General features: G+C 35.5%; 1 protein-coding gene across 4 annotated transcripts in view; it reads left to right on the forward strand.

The window, feature by feature from the left end:
* The window catches only part of NCKAP1 (NCK associated protein 1), a 58,234-nt gene that overhangs the window by 27,839 nt on the left and 11,133 nt on the right, over positions 1-19,262 (forward strand). For all 4 annotated transcript variants that reach the window (XM_002196664.6, XM_030277932.4, XM_030277933.4 and 1 more), the window contains 14 exons: positions 1,037-1,169; positions 2,420-2,501; positions 2,912-2,970; positions 3,549-3,694; positions 4,178-4,310; positions 5,923-6,042; positions 6,288-6,427; positions 7,142-7,273; positions 9,585-9,803; positions 10,155-10,285; positions 10,690-10,787; positions 15,065-15,158; positions 15,761-15,843; positions 16,281-16,361. In XM_002196664.6, coding sequence (XP_002196700.2) covers positions 1,037-1,169; positions 2,420-2,501; positions 2,912-2,970; positions 3,549-3,694; positions 4,178-4,310; positions 5,923-6,042; positions 6,288-6,427; positions 7,142-7,273; positions 9,585-9,803; positions 10,155-10,285; positions 10,690-10,787; positions 15,065-15,158; positions 15,761-15,843; positions 16,281-16,361 — 1,651 coding nt within the window. The remainder of the gene's footprint in view (positions 1-1,036; positions 1,170-2,419; positions 2,502-2,911; positions 2,971-3,548; positions 3,695-4,177; positions 4,311-5,922; positions 6,043-6,287; positions 6,428-7,141; positions 7,274-9,584; positions 9,804-10,154; positions 10,286-10,689; positions 10,788-15,064; positions 15,159-15,760; positions 15,844-16,280; positions 16,362-19,262) is intronic.

The following is a 19,262-nucleotide window of genomic DNA, read 5'->3' on the forward strand; positions in this document are numbered from 1 at the left end:
ATGCAACACCTTCAATACTAGAATTTCACAAACAAGATAAAATTGAAGGCAGTGGAATCTCAGAAAAGTTTGGCTACATGGAGCATCTGGGAATGTTCATAAAATTTTTACTTGGGAATATTAAGTGTCCCACCAAAACAGAAATCTAGAAATACTGTCCTAGAATTGGAGCATATCAGTGAAAATTCATGTATAAAATAGAAATATTTTCTACAAGTTTTGTTTTTTTAACTTTGAATAGGCAAAAAGAAAGGTTTTTCACATGTCTTCAACTGATTTTGCATTGATCAAATCAATGAAGGAGGAAAGAAAACTCAAAAAGCTTTATTTGTAGATTCTTTTGACAGCAAAACTGTCTGTTAAATCAGCTAAGCTTTATTTATGTAATAGAGCTTTAGTGTCACCATAAGCAGATGGTAAAAATGAGCAATATGATTACAAGATTTTACAAGTGTGGATAGGCAGGAGACTTCTCAAGATTATTGGACACAAGATTGAAGTGACAGACTGCAGGATTTTAAACAAGTAATGATCACAAGGTCATTTATAGAGCTGGAGTGGGAAAATCTTGGATTCTTTCCACTGGATTTAGATGCTAAGGAAAGATTGAAGTTCCAGAGCTTCTGTGAACAACCTGTGAAAGTATTTAACTATCCTCATGGCTTGGAAAAAAATCCAGAAAAGCAGTTATTAAACTTGCCTTTTTCAGGTTTAACCACTTTTTGAGAAAAACATTTTTTCAAATTGAGCTGTACAGAAGGGCTTCTTATTCAGAAGAAGAACTAAATAGTTATACAAGCCCTTGAGGATTAGTATGGTGATATCCTGCTAACTTATGTCCTGTTGAGTGGATTTGACCTTGCAGAGAAAATTACGTATGTAAATTCCTTTACAACATCAACAAATATTTTCATACAGAAATTAGCTGTTGATAATTGTTTTAAAAGCAAGGTATAGGAGGAAATTCCCATGAAGAAATTTATTTTAGTATTTTGAGTGACATTTGTAAGCTTTTCCTTGTTTTTTTTTGGTCTAGGCACATAGCTGAGCTGATATTCTACATGGAGGAGCTCAGGGCACATGTGAGGAAATACGGACCAGTGATGCAGAGGTACTATGTACAGTATCTCTCTGGCTTTGATGCAGTGGTCTTAAATGAGCTGGTGCAGGTATGGCAACATCATGGCTCTGACTTCTCAAATGCAAGTTTGAACAAGGGCTTTTTGCCCAAAATGATGTCCTAAAATGCATCCTATTTCCACTTACTGTGGAAGTTAACTTACTGTTTAATTCTGGGAGTGTTTAGTGTTTATGTAGAATCACAGAATATCCCGAGTTAGAAGGGACCCACAAGGCTCATCAAAGTCCAACTCGTGGCCCTGCCCAGGACACCCCAACAGTCCCCCCCTGTGCCTGAGAGCGTTGTCCAAATGCTCCTGGAGCTCTGGCAACCTTGAGGCTGTGACCCAAGCCCTGGGGATCCTGCTCAGTGCCCAGCCACACTCTGAGGGAGGAATGTTTTCCTAATATTTTCCTTTCCTTTTCCTAATATCCAACCTAACCCTCCCCTGACACAACTTCAGACCATTAGAAGTGGTATGAATTTATATACTTTAGTCTTCATATATGAATATTATGAAGCACTGTTATGTTTAGAGACTGTGAAACAGGTACTGTCACTGAAGGAGTGTAGAAACCTTTTCTTATTTAGCCCAACCAAGAAATGATAAACTTTTTGAAGTGCTTTGGTTTTATTCCCTGGTGACCCCACTAGATGGAGCCCAAACTGATATGAGGAGGAAAAATGGACATGAATTTTAATTGTCATTAATTCATAACAGCTATCAAGCACCAGAGTAGACAAGTGATTGAGAGCCAATTAAGATTTTTTTCCAGCCTTTAAGTTTCAATGTCAGTTATTGCTGGAATTATGAGGGACTTTTGCATTGCATTACTTTACAGAAGTGTGGTGCTGTTGGTGGCTAAAACTTATGTTGCATTTTGTAAAATTAGAATGCTTAGTAAAATAAATTTGAATTTTTAATTAAAAAAATTTGAGAGGGGGTTTTTTGGAGGTAAAGTGGTGCTGATGTGGGCTCCATTATATCCTGCCATGACCAGGTTTTCTTTGCAGACAGGATACAAAATATCGTATAACTACATTTACTGACAGATTTTCCCATTTTAAGCTCATAGGAGTTCGGAAGCAATCTTTTCTAGGTATTTGTCATCAACCAATGAATTTAAAAGTGAAAGCTGCTAAATAGCACTATTTGAAATATTCCATCAATGAAGTTAACTCTTGTAGGTTTTTGAACATCTCAGAGTATAGCTGATAAATGGGGCATGGATATTGACATTATTTCATAAACTGGGTTTAAAGTAGTAATAATAATAATAACAACAACATTTATTTTAGAATCTTTCAGTGTGCCCAGAGGATGAATCAATCATCATGTCCTCTTTTGTAAACACAATGACTTCACTAAGTGTGAAACAAGGTAAGTTTAAATGATCTTGGAAAATTGGTAACAGGCTGGCAGATTCCTCTGAAAAGTTTCATCATTTTTGTTTCATGTAATCAGTAGAAGGAGCATTTGTTCAGTATTTGTTCCCTTGTTTCTCTTTCATTTTTGTATCTGCTTCATGTGGTTTGCCCCTTTTCCAAAGGATGCTATTGGGTAATAATCCAACTTTTTGATATAGAGAACATATTACACATATTTTCATATAGATATTTTAATGCCTTTTACTGCAACTGTACTGGATCAAAATTCTTGGGTAAAAACATGAGGTTAATTACCCAAATAATTCTTTACTATTTTGGGGTTTTTAAAAGATCTGATATACTATATCTGAATTTATTATTGTTTTCTAAGGGTTTTCTGTTCTATATTTTTCCCTGATGCAGTTGAAGATGGAGAGGTATTTGACTTCAGAGGAATGAGATTAGACTGGTTTAGATTGCAGGTAAGAATTGGTAAATATGCATGACATTTCACTAACTTAAAATCAAAATGTTTCATAGATTACTGCTGTTCTAGATTACTCTCACACTGCAAGTGGATGACAGGCTATCTAAAAATAACCTACTCTTAAAATCAAACAAATACTTCAACAGATAATTTGCTATGTTTTGATGTAATTTTGTCTACTTTGGGTACTTTTTGCAAATCATCCTTGGGGTGTTTCTAACAGTTCAGAAATAGAATGTGTTGAGGCTGAGCTGTTTGGTGGGTGTGCAGAGTGTGATTCAACGTGCCTACACTGGTAAGGGAGTGATTACAAATTTGTGTTTTGCCAATATTTGTTCTGCAGTTTATCTGTGAATTAGTGCCATATTCAGTGGCTGTTTAGAGACTTCACTGCAAGGCAGTTTGCTGTTTTTTAAGCTCTAGTGGAAAGAGAAGAATCCCTGCATGGTCTTTAAATATGCAGGTGTCCTGTGCATAGCACAAACAGCATTTAACATTGGTATTGAGCAATAGCAATGGAATTTGCACAAAAGCAGTTGCAGATATAACATATCAATTGTGTTGTCTTTTCAGGCCTACACCAGCGTTTCTAAAGCTTCACTTGGCCTTGCAGACCATAGAGAACTAGGAAAAATGATGAACACAATCATTTTCCACACAAAAATGGTAGATTCTTTGGTGGAGATGTTGGTGGAAACCTCAGATCTTTCTATCTTTTGGTATGTTACTAGAGTGACTGTACAAGTTTTTTATTTATTGTTTGGTTTGTCCTTGCAAGTCTACTTTTTAAATAGAGCACTTTGTAGGAAGATAGGCCAGAGGAAGAATCAATTGGAATTTCTGGTTTCTAGCAGAATTAGTTTGAAAAAGGTGTTTATGACCAGACAGTCATATAATTGATCAGGAATCATTTGCAGACTTTTCCTTAATACTTTTTGGCAAAAAGCGCAAGTTTTTACAGTCCCTTTGTGGCAAACGTCAGAATAAAAGTATGATTGTGATAATAATCATAATGTAAAATAGATGTGCAAATAAAATGCATAAAAAGTGAATGCAGAAAACAAATTATGAAAGCATGGGGCAGTTTTTGGTATACAAAATGTTTATGGTCACATTTGGTTTGTATGAAGTAAACCTTATTTGCAGAAAAAAAAAAATATTGCATTTAAATGTCAGATTAATAACTGCTTAATTCTGTTCAGTTTTTATAGTCGTGCTTTTGAGAAGATGTTTCAGCAGTGTTTGGAGCTTCCCTCTCAATCAAGATACTCAATTGCATTCCCACTGCTTTGCACTCACTTTATGAGCTGTACCCATGAACTATGCCCTGAAGAGGTAATTTTTAAATTTAGGTTATTTTCATCTCTTATTCAACATAGAGTGAACTAGAGCTGAACGCTACAAGAAGGTGTTTATTATGACAATTTAATATTTGAGGGAGTAGGGTGCTAAAAATGTAAAAATGGAGGTAAAACAAGTAGATACCTTGTTACATGACTCTTTATGCATAAATCTCTAAATCCTTTCCTGAAATGAGAGAGAATTTTGATTTTTGCTTTAAAGAGGGATTAGCTAGGGTACAAAAATAAGATGACTTTTCAGGCTTAGATGCTAATAAATGCCATATGCCAATTAAAACTTAGAAGCAACAGTTTTCCTGTTAAATGATTTATAAACTCATGGTTAGGAGAAGGAAATAGGAAGCTGGGAGTTCTATATGCGTTGTTACCGTTTTATTCAGTAAGAAAAAAAAGTGATACACAGTATAATGCAAGCATTTGCTTTGGTCAGAACTGGGTAATGGAAACCTTGCTGTGGTGCTTGAAGAAATGAACTCTTTGCTAAAGGAAGCAGTTTGAATCTGAGGAAATTCTTTCTATTTTTGTTGTAAGAGCATAAATCCTTTAGTACATTTCCTGTATGTTCATTGACTTTGAAATTAGTCTGGGAGTTAACTACTACATTAACATTTTAATGTATGAAAGTGTTGTTTTCATTCCTAACAGTGCTCATCTGAAGCAATTAGTTGAATAAGATTTATTGAAATATAAACAATATGGGGTTTTCTTATTTACAAATAAAATTATTTTCTGCTAAACTTCATTGCAGTGTACATCTATATAGGCATTTTCCTTGTATTCTTTGCTTTAAATAGCAGCCAATGCTATTTATATTAGACAAGCATTAAAATGTTTCCAGGAAAGCTGAACCCTTCAGGACAAGAGACATCTTTGAGAACAATTATAGTAACAGTAAGAAATCAGTAGCCAAAGTCCACTGGACACTAGTTACTGTGCATTCAGCTGCAGCAAGCACATTTTGTCACAGCCAGCAGAACTTGAAATTCAATATCTGAATTGTATGCCTTGGTAACTATTATCATTTTGGAAAAATAATCTTTGCTATGCTGTGTACAGTGTGTCATAGTGTGGCTGATAGAAAGTAAACATCAGTGGTGAAAGGAGGATTTCAGCAAGACAGAGACTGTACTTGTGAGAAAGGAACAGAATCCAGAAATTAATGCAGCAGGGCTTTATTATTTACTTTTTCAGTGATCTGAAGGACACTGCTGTCTCTATGGCTTGAGTTACATGCTCTTTTCCCCCTAGACTTGGTATTGGCACATATTAATGAAGAGGACATTCACGGAGACCTTGGAATTTTGGGCACATTAAAGCAGATTTGGTCCAAAATTAAATGTGAAAACCTGCTTCTTCAAACACATTTTTTTGCCTCTTTTTACAAAAAATATTTTTTCATGGTGACTTTGAAAATGTCATGGTTCAAATCACTTCCAAAAAGAAAAAAACAGCTCAGAGTCAAGATTGTTGATGATTAATTAATTATTTCCCATATCCTAGTTATATGATTAGTGAACTGTTCTCTGCACTACTGTAGGACTGATGGGAAACTGAAAATTCTGCTTCCTTATCTCCCTTTTTAACAGCGACATCATATTGGAGATCGTAGTCTTTCCTTGTGTAACATGTTCTTGGATGAAATGGCTAAGCAGGCTCGAAATCTTATCACAGACATTTGCACAGAACAATGTACACTGAGTGATCAGGTGAGTATGGTTGTGTCTATTTTAATTCTCTTTTGAGATTTGCTCCATTCAGCTTTCTGGATATTTTCTGTTCGCTTTTTTCTCTGTTTTTGGGTAAACTTTCTGTTTATAAAATTGAAGGTGATTTGAGCAAGAATTTTTAATACTAGAATTGTGTCAAAGGAAGAATGTGTTATTTGTGTGATGAAGTGTGCTAAAAAAACTTGGATTTTAATTTGGAGGGGCTGTTTCTTTTTGTTTACTAGTTGTTGCCAAAACATTGTGCCAAAACCATCAGTCAAGCAGTGAACAAGAAGTCAAAAAAACAGACTGGAAAGAAAGGAGAGCCTGAAAGGGAGAAACCAGGAGTAGAAAGCATGAGGAAAAACAGATTGGTTGTGACAAAGTAAGCTGCTTCTTCTGTTCTTTTCACCTTGAATCCCAAATCAAAATGTGTTTCACACATTTCAATATGTTTTACATACTGAATGCTTCTTGCTTAATTTGTTTGGATAAATTTAATTGGCTGTAAGTTTGAAGCTTTGCAGTTTGTCATGCTTCTGTGGGTTGTATAGAGACTGAATTTTGTTACATAAGTAATAGGAATGTTTGTCACTTGAATTTATCCCCTTGGCTGTTTCCTTTCCTGAGCAGAGAGAATCCCTGTGCTGTAGCTAGGCTTCCTGAATAGTTATATTAACTGTGGGCATGTGAGTCCAAGGAGTGGGTGGCATCTTTGACTCTACCTTGCTTTAGCACTCTTAAATAAAGGCTGGACAGGAAGTTCTTGCTGTCTTCTAAATCATTTAAACATCTATTCTTTTTTGGGGATTTAAAAAATACATATATCTATACACATATATTAAAAAATATATCTCACATCACTGTATGCAATGAAGATCAGTACGCAGTTTTAGGATGTGTTCTTGGCCAAAATACTGTTTTTTAAATAAGCTAAGAAAGTGTCTCCAAGCAGAACATGATAATGAAGAGTTCGACCTGTACCTGCTTTTGAAGCATTATCCATTCAGTATGTGCCTTCCATGATAATATACACTTCTGTTACATTAAATTTTTTTTTAAATTTCTTTCTATTTCTTTATTTCTTTATATTTTAAAGCCTGGACAAACTGCATACTGCACTTTCTGAGCTCTGCTTCTCAATCAATTATGTACCAAACATGGTGGTTTGGGAACACACGTTTACCCCAAGAGAATATTTGACATCTCACCTGGAAATCCGCTTTACCAAGTAAGAAATATTGGTAGCTAGATAGACAAAATAAGCTTTTGCTAGTTTATGTTGGAAATACTGTGTACTTACTACATTAAACTAGGTTTTAAAGGTGCAACTGTGAGTAGAATCCTAACTGAATGATTAGTAAGTTACTTGTGCAGGCATACATAATAGTCAATTCCTGTTTTAAAATAGAATATTGAAATCCATATAATCTATTTAACAGCCAGATCCTGCATTCCCAATCTTGTGTATTTTGTAGGACCTGATGATGGCTGTTTTTAGGCATGTATTAAGACATGTCTTCCCACCATTCTTTTGCACAGTGCTGGAGTGTTTTCAAATATTTGAGTCCACTGCCTTGCTGAAAGGAAGTCTGAAAATCAGAAGTAGAGATCTGACAAAGCCAACCGAGAATATGTGCAGTTACTTTTTTTTTTTTAAATAAAGTGCTGATGTTTGATATTCCTGTCTGTTCCTACCTTGAACTTACCATAATTCTTTACAGAAATAGGCAAATGGCAACTTCTGGAGAGGACTTCATATTAAACCAGCCAGCCATCCTACTATTTTATACCAAAGATTACTGGTTATATATTTCAAGCAGGGTAAATGACTTAATCAGTTTAATCATTAAGACCTAATATTAGGTCACTGCAGCATTCCATCAGTAAGATAAGGTGACATCAAAATGAAGATAACTCCATGACATTTTAAAAAGTCAGCTCTTTAGGTTTATGAACTTAGACCAATAAACTTGGGCACTTGTTCTTATTATTTTAATTTGCGGGAGGTCAGCTTGTGGTTGGGGCTGAAGCAACAGGTACATTACTTTTAGAGACTGCTTTCTTTTTCTTTTTGCTTCATGAAATAAATGAAACTTGTTAGCTGAGCAGAATAGATACTCAGTTTATAATTATTTTTCAGACCTTCAAATGGCATTTCTTTCAGAGGCTTGCAGTATTCCTTAAAAGACAGTGTTAGTGTCTCACTGTTAGGGTTTCTTTTCCGTTTTAAGCTCCCCTGTGTCACCTGTGCTTGGACTGGAGCTTATTATTATGCCAATTAATCTTCTTATTGTATCAATTTTGAATTTATTTTAAAATAAGAGATTGCCTCAGAAGCAAACCATTAAAAATACCTAGTTAGATAAGTTCAAGCAATAACAAAAAAAATTACTCTAAATAATATAGTGTTCTTCTCCAGAATAACTCATCCTGTTCACCTGTGCTGAAGGTCATGAACTACCGATTTCTTTTTTTTTATTATTTCTGTTCTGTCTTTGAAAAGTACATATTACTTAAAAGCTTAGCTCTTAAAAGTCTGAGACCATTATAAACTTAAACACTACAGCAAGTATTTGTTTACTAAGGATCCCCTGACACAGTTTGTTTGAGGACCTGGTTCCAGTGACATACTGGGTAAGGTCCATGTCCATGTATGTTGAAATAGAATATACAGTCTTTTGTACAGTTCTGCTCTAGCTTGAAAGCTAGCCTATGAACATCTGTTATTAGAAGCATGGTTTTCTTTATAGTGAGAATATGAACAAATTAAAGTATGTCCTGCAATTTCTTGGCTCATTGATTAAAGATAGAATTCACCGTGTTAGCTGAAGGGAGATGTATTTTCATAATAGGATTTATTGGATATTAATTTATATTAATAGTATATATTGGATATATTTTTCAATTCATACTTTACTAATAGCTATGTCCTTTTTAAAAGATATTTCAAACTATAACAGCAGCTTTGATCAAATAATATTTTTTGTTAATATTCTTTGAACACTTGCTCTTGCATTTCCCAGAAGTTCTGCATTTCAAATGAGTTCAACAAAAGTAATTTGTTTGCTGAAGTAGTTGTTACATAAGCCTTGCACCGTGTGGGTTGCTCATATATATTTGGGGGGAAAAAAGCTTTATTTAAAAAGTGCTTGGTGAGTATTCTTAGTCTCATGAAATTTTTACTGGAACCACAGATAGAGTTGTCTTTGGAATCCAAAATGGTTTTTAAAAGTACTGGTGTACTATGTGCATTGATCTGAGTTTTTTACTTGCAGATTTGAGAAATATTCAAGTAAAATGAATATTTTCCACTTGAAAGTGTTTCAGACCAGGTTGGATGGAGCTCTTGAGCAACTGAGCCTAGTGGAAGGTGTCCATGTCCATGGCAGGAGGGGTCAAACTAGCTGGTCTTTAAGGTCCCAACCCAGGCCATTTTAGGATTCTATCAAAATCTGTGGATATAAAATCATCTTTATAGCTGCATCTTTGATCAGTTTTACTAAGAAATGAATTTGCTTTTATCCTTTTGTTTCTAAAAGGTCAATTGTTGGAATGACAATGTATAATCAAGCGACACAAGAGATTGCAAAGCCTTCAGAGCTGTTGACCAGTGTAAGAGCCTATATGACAGTCCTGCAGTCAATAGAAAATTATGTACAGATCGATATTACACGAGTGTTTAACAATGTTCTGCTCCAGCAAACCCAGCATTTAGATAGTCATGGTGAGCCAACCATTACCAGTCTGTACACAAATTGGTAAGTATTATATGAATGCTTGTTACAAATTTTTAAAAGATTTTTTTGTTGCTGTTGTTTAATGAAAAATCTGAAATTGGAGAAGTGGAGTTATTTTAAATTTTAAGTTTCCAACATCCCCTATTTACTTCTCTCTGTACCTGTTAAAAGCAGCTTGAAATTTGCCTGTTGGAAAACTTTCTTATATTTTTTATAGGGATGAGACCATAGAGTAAAATGCTGCCATCAGTTGAACTATGAAAATAAAGCTTTGATGTGAGCTGTGTCTCTTGTCACACAGCTGTACACATCTGTATCGAGTATCCATGAAGATGTGCCTTTTCATCTAAAACATTTCCCCTTTCTGATCAGGTATTTGGAAACTTTACTACGGCAAGTCAGCAATGGTCACATAGCCTATTTCCCAGCTATGAAGGCATTTGTCAATTTGCCTACAGAAAATGAATTGACATTTAATGCTGAGGAATACTCTGATATATCAGGTAAACTTTGATACTTCTACTCAATATTTGTAAAGGACAGTTATTATATTGTTTGAGTAATTGGCATAACAGCAACTCTCAGAGCAACTGTTACTGAAATAACAGCTAACTTTTAGAGTTAACAGTTGTTAAGCTTCAGTAGTATTTTAAGTACTTTTTATTCATGCTGCTTCTTGTCTCACTTTTCCTAATTTTGGTCAAAGTAGCGTTGTATTTAAGCTAAAGAGATGGGTATATTATGGTTGGTGGCTACTGCTTCAGTTTACTACCATACAAATTCTTGTATTTAAAATCATACTTTGGGGTAAAATACATTTACACTTAAAACACCATGCTAAATACATGATGGGCTGCAAATAAATGAAGATGGAGTATTGGAAGTATAAGTTTCTTTTATTTCTCAGAAATGAGAGCCCTTTCTGAACTTCTGGGACCATATGGCATGAAGTTCTTAAGTGAAAGTCTGATGTGGCACATCTCTTCACAGGTTGCTGAGCTTAAGGTAACCTGGGAAACTGGTGGGTGGGAAGGCAGTAGTTTTCTGTTTAAGCTTCCTTTATGATATTTACTATTTGTGTTTCTCCATGCCATCTTTTTAAAATGACTGCATCAAACAAAGTGACAAAGCTGTGGGTTTTACTCTTCTTTTGTAGTAAGTTTGCACTGGTACTATGTGTGTATCCCACATTCTTCAGCAGTTGAATGTGCAGGACTTTATTCAAACTGTTAATTTCTGTTAGCTACCCTAAGTTAGAAGTCAACTCTCTTTTATGATCAGTGGGAAGAGAAACATTTTTCAAGATCTCCAGGTGTTTGTGAAACCCTTACCCTTGACTCTCCAAACATTGCAGGAAAATCTCAAATTTGTCTTCGTAGTCTAGAAGGGCTTATTTCTTAAAGATGTCTGTATGCATCTATTATTTAGCTTACATGGGTGAAAGACTTCAGGTCCTTTGTTCTTTGTTAGTTTTCCTCATTTTTACATGTGTCTTTACCTTTGGCTCAACAGTAACCATTTATTATAAATGTCTGTGTTTTGATAAGTAAACCTCACATCTACTGCACTACAAACAGATAATAAAGTTGATGCTGTGAAAAAAATTGGAAATGGGGACATGTCAAGGAAGTTAGTTTCACGTATATTCAAAACAGCAAACAGTGACAGGGGAACCACTTGGTATCTGTGTAACTCCTTCTGGAAAGTAGTTTTAGTAAATGTAATATTATGTGCTACTTTCTCTGGATAGTCATACTATTAAAATGTCACTAATTGGCTTGGATATATTTTGTTATGACTTGTTCTTTTAGTGTAATTTCCAGATTTAATTCCAAGTTATTATTAGAGCTCATAATTTTCAGTTTAATTTACCACTGATTAAACAAAGGAATTTTTTGTAACTATTCATGCATGTTGTGTTTCTGAAAAAGTACATGAGTACCTAAGAGATATAAGGAACTTCCTTTCTTTCTTCAATAACAGTTTATTATTATCATGCTAGACCTTCAGAAGTGTGTGGTTCTAATACATCCTGTGTTACACTTTCAAGGATCTTGTTTTCTTTGCAAACACCTTAATTGCAGTGCTGCTGAAAGGCTGAGATATATGATAAAAAGGTTGGAAACCTTTTATTCACTGTCACAACTTAAAAAGAGGGGCTGCTTATGCTTTCCTAACTGGCCTAAGAGCATGCAACACCCCTGACCTGAGTGCCCAGCCTGCCAGGTTAATTAATTCCTGATGCCCATCCCTTATTCCAGTTTTTGAGTTAGAACGTGAGGCTTTCCAGGTGAGAATGGTGTGGTTTAACTTCTCACTATGCACAAAGTGGCATCTGTCACGTTTTAAGTGAAGCACAAAATCCTTTGGCAAGTGTTTGTTGCTATACTATTTGTTCATTTACTGAGGAGTCATCATATTTCCTCAAAATCAGCACAATTTATGTTGTAGGTGTCTGTATCTTTTTAAAAGCAGCTTTGAATTGTGCCTGAAATCTGTTGTTTTCTGATATTGCTGAGGGTGAGCAGACCATGATGTAGATCCATATGTGCATGACCACATTTTTGGAGGAAAAAAACAAAGTAATAAAATGTTCATATCTTTGGCTGAGATAGTTGGCTTAGCAAGAGAGCCCTAAGAAGCATCTGTGTTTGGGGGAGGAAAGCAACAAGAGGAGAGAGTGGGAATTTATTAAAAGTAGGGTTTGACATGCTTGCTTTGCTTCCTGCAAAGTGGGACCAGGTGTCATTTTTATATCTGAAGTTTAAGATAAAAAGATACAAAGAAGGGAAAGATTTCCTAATTTAAAACACTATTTGAACTATATTCCAGCCTTCTCCTTTCAAATCTTAAATTAATATGCTGGTTATTCTTTATGAAGCTGAATACTTGACTGAGTAACAATGTGCATGGGCTATTGCCTTCAGTCTTGCATTCTGCAGAGCTTTGAGGGATTTAAATTAAAATGCCAAGTTCTGATACATTGGGTGGTTTCAAATTGCCCATTTGATTTTAGCACAAAGCAGTCCTGCTTTAGCTTTCAGCATAGAAGTATGTCATACCCATGCACATGTGCACTTTACTCATAGTAATTGCACAGTTTGGGCTGGAAGTGTTGCCTATAAGCAAAAGAGAAAAAAACCCTTGCAACAGTGTTAAAATAGTAAAGTAAAAAGCAGAGCTTTATTGGAAGTGTCCCAGTGGTGACGGGCTCAGCACTGGATTTCTACAATTTTATAAGCTTAATTAATTAGTATATCTCACAGGAATATCCAGTAGGAGATTCGGTTGCCCCAGTAACCCATCTCTGGGTCAGCCCCTTGGAGTTGGTCCAACGTCTTCTTTGCCCTTCTTGTTATGACAAGAAGTCACAACATCTATGACTTCTCAGATTCTGATTGGAAAACCAAAAATGGTGTTCTTGCAGGCCCTCTTCCTGACAATAAGCCTAAACAGTATTTTCAGGAATGTATTACATGGTTAGCTTATTGTCCTAAAATCTAGGGAAAAAGGGTAAGAAAAGTACTGGATCTACAACCATGCATTAGGAATCTCCAAAGCTACATATGTATGGAAAATATATAAAAAGCTTAGGCATCAGAAAGGAGGGGACCTTTAAGATTCTTGGTTAGTTGGCTGCATTTTGTATAGCTTATTTCTTTCCCTGCTTTTCAGTGAGAATAAGAAAGTAGGGAGAGTGGGTGGATTATGGATAGACTTGAGCTTGTAGGAGTAGCATGATCATGATACAGTGCAGTTGTTGGACAGATGTGCTTTGCACAGGCTGCTTACTACAAAGTGAGAGTAAACACAGACCACCATTTATTTCATAGCAACATTATAGATTTTGTTGTTTTTATTCTCCTGTGGTCACAGGAATATTTACTCTAAAATTTAATCTGTGTGCTTGCCAGATGCTATGTTTTGCCCTATTCTCAGTGTGGGTTGAAGTAAAATAAAGCTATTAAAGCAGCTAGCAAAACTATCAAAGGTTAGATCTTTGTGGATCTTTAGTAGTAGGTTCCTGCAGGTATGCCTCTTAGATTTTGTGAAATAATTGTGTTTTAAACTTAGTGGCCTACATGTATGGTGAATATTAATTTTTTCTGCTGCCTCCTCTGGAAATTGAGATGGATTGGAATGCACCTACTTGAAAAATAAAGCTATTAATAATCACTCTGGAAGACCACCCCCAATTCAGAATGTCTTTGTTTCTCCCTCTGTCCTTCAGTTCTATTTCATGTTGATGTCATTTAGTATACAAAACATTAGTTGAAGTCTTCTTTAAACAGAAGGAAAACCACTTCAATGTTCAGAAGAACACAGGCGATCTACATTTTCTTAGCTGTTGATTGTCCTCTACATAAAGATAATCACTTTTCCCTTTCTGAAATAGGGTCTTAGCATTGAGGCTGCAAAGATATTTTTATAAGAATAAACTACCTATTTTTTTTTTTTTTTGAAGCGAGTTTAAAAATACAGCTTGGCACAGCCTAAGTTCCTCAGCTAGCAAGAAATTTGGATCTGACATTTTAGAGATGTGATTATGCGCTCTCTAATTTAAATTTTAATCTGATAAATATTTGGAAAATGATTTCAGGAAAGTTATTACATGTACTCTAATCTTACAAGTTGCATATCTGAGAGCTGTTAAAAATTAGAAACAGACGCATTTTCTTTTCTTTTGGCCAAACTGAAATGAACACTACTGTACTTGCATTTAACTGTTTCAGGCTAAGGTATGGGGACTTGGAGGTATGCTTTTGCTTTTTCATATTATAGTGGAAGAAAATTTCAAGTAAACTGCACCAAAGCTTAACAATCTGACTTCTACTCTTGATTTCCATTTTTGCATTTTACCAACATTAAATTTCAGCATAATTAGTGAAAGCAGCAATCCAAAAGGATTGAATACTTTGTCAATTTATATTTCTATTGTAGTATGTATACTTTTCTTCTGAAAAGTGGAGTGGCATAAGGACCTATTGTCTGATTTTTATGGCGTTAATTCCTTTGCTTTAAGATGTGGTAGACATTGCTCAATACAAAAATCATGTTCAAAGGGGTATCTAATTCTCTGCTTTTGCATTCAGAACTTGCTTTTGTGTATGGTAGTGACTGATGATAATATTGATATTGTAGTCCTATTAAGAACACAGTGGATACATCTGTATTCCATGGGGTTAGTTGCTTTTCTGCCAAGTTGAAATGTCCTAAATCAAGCATTTATGCAATTAACGTACTGAAATCTATAGCTGACATGAATCCTCGCTTCTTCATAGAAACTTGTGGTGGAGAATGTTGAAGTTCTAACACAAATGAGGACCAGCTTTGACAAGCCAGACCAGATGGCAGCACTCTTTAAAAGATTATCATGTGAGTCTCTAACAAGATCCTACTAAAAATACAGAGTAATTTTTTATATTTGTCTTTGTAAAGAAAATGGGAAAAATTAATTTCCCTTAATATCCAATGTACATGAGCTCATATAAACTGATGCATCATTTTGAACTTTTCCAGTCTTCTCATGTTCAAAGTGAGATTTCAGTGTTATTTAGTGCACAGGCACTATATTAGTGATGAGTTTTGAGATCATTTAATGGATCATAATACCTATCTGTAGCAGCAGTAATATGGAAGCCTGGTACATAGCTTTAGAATGTGAAACAAAAAGTAATTACAATAAAGAGGGATCTTTGTCCTCAGGAAAGCACAGAACCAGTGCTAGAATCCAGGACTGTCAGCTGTGTATAGTAGGTTTCATTCCAGGAAGTGGTAAATGTGATAGTCTTCTACTGAAAATCCCATTCTGGATTCAGCTACAAAAACCTGCTTTAACCTTGATTATTTTGGCTTTTTAAAGGAATGACTTTGTTTCAGCACCTTGTTGTTTTCAATATTTTGTTAAATATTTTGTTTCTCCTGTTGAAGAATTGAGCCTGTAAACATCAACACTTTGTTCATTGTTCTCTTTTCAGCTGTTGACAGTGTTTTGAAGAGAATGACAATTATTGGTGTTATCTTGTCTTTTCGGTCATTGGCACAGGAAGCACTTAGAGATGTAAGAAAGAACTGAATATGTTCTGAATCACTTTCATTGTATTTAACTTAGTGGAATGATAGGATATTTGAAGCTTAACTGTTCAGGAATGCTACCTCTTAAAAGGTTGATGACGTGGGTAAAATGGTAATACTCAGTTGTAACTGAGCTTTCAATTGCAACTTGGGGTGAGGGAATATTTTTTGAGTACTGTTCAGAAAACTTAAAACATCAAATTTAGTTTAGATCATACTTTCTGTGTTTACTCATTTTAAATGCTTTTATTTCTTTATTGCAAAAATTTATTAGGCTTTAATATCTGAAATCTACAAACAAACACAAATGTGTAAAATAAAACACATTAAAAAAGAAAATAAGCTCAGTAAAATAATGGTGTCTAACAGATAATTAACATGGGAAGCAATTTTTCTCATTTTCTACATATTTGTGTCTCTTAGGTCTTATCCTACCACATTCCTTTCCTTGTAAGTTCCATTGAGGACTTCAAAGATCACATTCCAAGAGAGACTGACATGAAGGTAATGTTTGGCTGAAAGGGTGGTAGAGTAGTTTGTGAGTTTACAGAAAATATGTAAGCAACAGGACTTTCATGTTTCGTGTTGAACATCCAGACACAAAAACCCCCCTTTTCTTTTTTTTTTTTTTCATTTCCCCACTCCCCCCAAGAGCTTAGTAAATGTGAATCTGCAGCCTCCTAATGATCTGGGGAAAAAATTGCAACCAACTGATAGAATAAGCACAAGTCCCTGTCTGCCTGGGATCACATTTGAGGACTTTGGTAGATTTAAGAATAAAATTTATCAAGTGTTAAAACATGACAAGGGGAAGAATGCTGAGCTGCTTCACACTGTGGGCAGTACAACTGGTAAAACAAAATACTTCAAAGACTCTGTGTATGTGGTTGGAGCTCTGTGCATGTAATAGTGACAAGTCTGATTTTGACCTTAAATTAAAATTTTTTGTGAACCCACTGTATGAAATGCTTGAGAAAAAAAAAAGTTAGTAGCTTAAATAAGGTGCATTTCTTCTGAATGAGAGTGTGTGTCCATCCAAAAACCCTTATTGGCACTTCACATGACTTCTGGACATGTATGCACAGTAGCTGAAGTCTAGCAGGATTTTTAATTTCTTATTGCAGCTTGGAGTCTGTGAAGGATTTCAGCTGCTTAATAGTAGTGCAGCAGTTTGATTTGCAGAGAATGTGCACTGGGATATACAATGTACATATTTTTAATTTTGCCAGAAACAACTTTTAGAAATCTGCTCTTGAGCAAAGTATGGTTTTTAAGGGCCAGAATATGTTGTTATCCCTGAACTTGAAATTCACATTTTGCCATTAACTCTTGAGGAAAGTAACTAAATTCTCTGTGTATGAAAATTCATTAAATAACATTGACATCCTCTTCCTTTTAAAAGTTCAGAGTCCATCATTGTGAACTTCATGATTTTAGAAGACACAGTTGAACAGTTATATTCTGGCTCATTTTCAGTTAAAATTACTGAAATTTTACACGTGTGCTATTTCGTTCCAAAATATAATCCCATGTTCTTTGAAATTTGCAATGTTGATAAACCAGCCATGATTGTCTGATGTCCCAGAAAACACTGAAACTCATACTACAGCAGAGAAATTCTTTGTAAGTCGTCTGGAAAATTAACTTCACATGTACAAGCTCATGATAAAAATTGTATCAAAATGATCCAAGCTTCCTTGGCATGTCTCAAAAAAAATTAAAATTCCCACCTGTAGTTGTGGAGAAAATCATTGATCACCAGAGCATCATGTTCAATACATGATTGAACTTGAGGAATCAGCATCCAGAAGAGATGGGAAGTTCACTGCTTACTTTGCTTGATCTTTTCAGAAAATATCTTACACCCTCTGGTATCAAAGAAGTGCTGAAAAGTAAGGTGGGATAAAGGCTGCAGCAGTAATCATTGAAGACAGTATTTTACTATTAATGTTTTTGAGTTGATGATAACAGATAATTTGAAACGATTTAATGGATCTCCAAAGACATCACTGAATTCCTTAGTATCAGCAGATACAACAAAGTGTAGTAATTGCTTCTTCTTTTCTGGAAATCAGCAGAGTAATTTACAATCAATCATTGTATGGAAAAAAAAAAAGCTATATACTGCAAAATAAAACCCTGCTGAGGACTGCTGCCTGGCTCTTGCCACATAGCACTACCTAGTTGCCCTCTGCTTCACATAATATTTGGCTGTAGGCCTTCTCTGTCTCTGCTGTATTTCTCCTGTGATTCTTGAATATACCTATTTTGTGTGTTGGTATGCAATTGGTTTTTTTCAGTTGTAAGTGTCTGAAATAAATTCTGACCACTGTGGGTGTACTCCACTGTGCTGGTGTGCACATGATACCAACCACAGATGTCACTGGTGTGACATGATGCCAGGTAGACTTGTTGGAGAGTTCATGCCTTGTCTGGATAATGTTGGAGGACTGTGCATGGAGAAACCAGACCTGAGTAATCTTGTCCATAGTGCCTGTTGGGAACACTGAAAACCCTTGACATGTGCTCCCCCACAACTCTGCCAGAGCTTTGTCTTGGAAACATCTTATTGGAGAAGCTAGGAATGCTCTGTGAGCCTGCTGACAATTAAACCCTGGGGACAATTAGCAGCTGACTGTCTGAGCTTTCTCCTGGCCCTGTCACACACAGCTGAGCAACTCTAGGTAACAAAGTCTTCTTTTGGGACAGTAGGACAAACTTTTTTTTTTTTCTGAAAGGCATGTTAAGAGACAGATCTTTACAGGGTTTTGTACAATGGATTGGAACAGTTGCCCTATTGGGCATATTTTAGGATTTAATAACATACTAATTTCTTAAGTGCTGAATTTACCAACTAAAATATAAATAGTTTTAAAGCTGTTGATTAAATTAATACTTGTTATGAAATGTTATCTTTATTTTACTATTCCCAAAACGTGATTTGGGGTGACTGTCAAAATGGTGATCTCTTCTCCTTTGATTTGGATGTTTTTAATATTAAATTCTTGAGCTGTCTATACAAGCCTTCAGAAATAGGCTTACATTTGTTGCACTGTGCATGTAGTGACAGGACAAGGGGGAATGGCTTTAAGATAACAGAGAGTGGGTTAAGATTAGATATTAGGAAAAAATAATTGACTGAGAGGGTGGGAGGCTCTGGCAAAGGTTGCCTGGAGAAGCTGTGCCTGCCCCATCCCTGTTCAAGGCCAGGATGAGCAGGATGGAGCAACCTGGGCTAGTGGAAAGTCCATTCTAAGGCTAGCCATTTTGGGATTCTATGATTCTTTTGAGCCTGTTGGCTGTGGACCACACCCTGTCCATATGCTCTAATTTTTTTCATGCAGGACTGTGCAAACAGCATTGTATGCTTTTCATACCAAAGCCTGCCCTCCTCAGGCTGGAACA

The sequence above is a fragment of the Taeniopygia guttata genome, chromosome 7 (genome assembly GCF_048771995.1).
Source record: "Taeniopygia guttata chromosome 7, bTaeGut7.mat, whole genome shotgun sequence".
NCBI classification, from domain to species: domain Eukaryota; kingdom Metazoa; phylum Chordata; class Aves; order Passeriformes; family Estrildidae; genus Taeniopygia; species Taeniopygia guttata.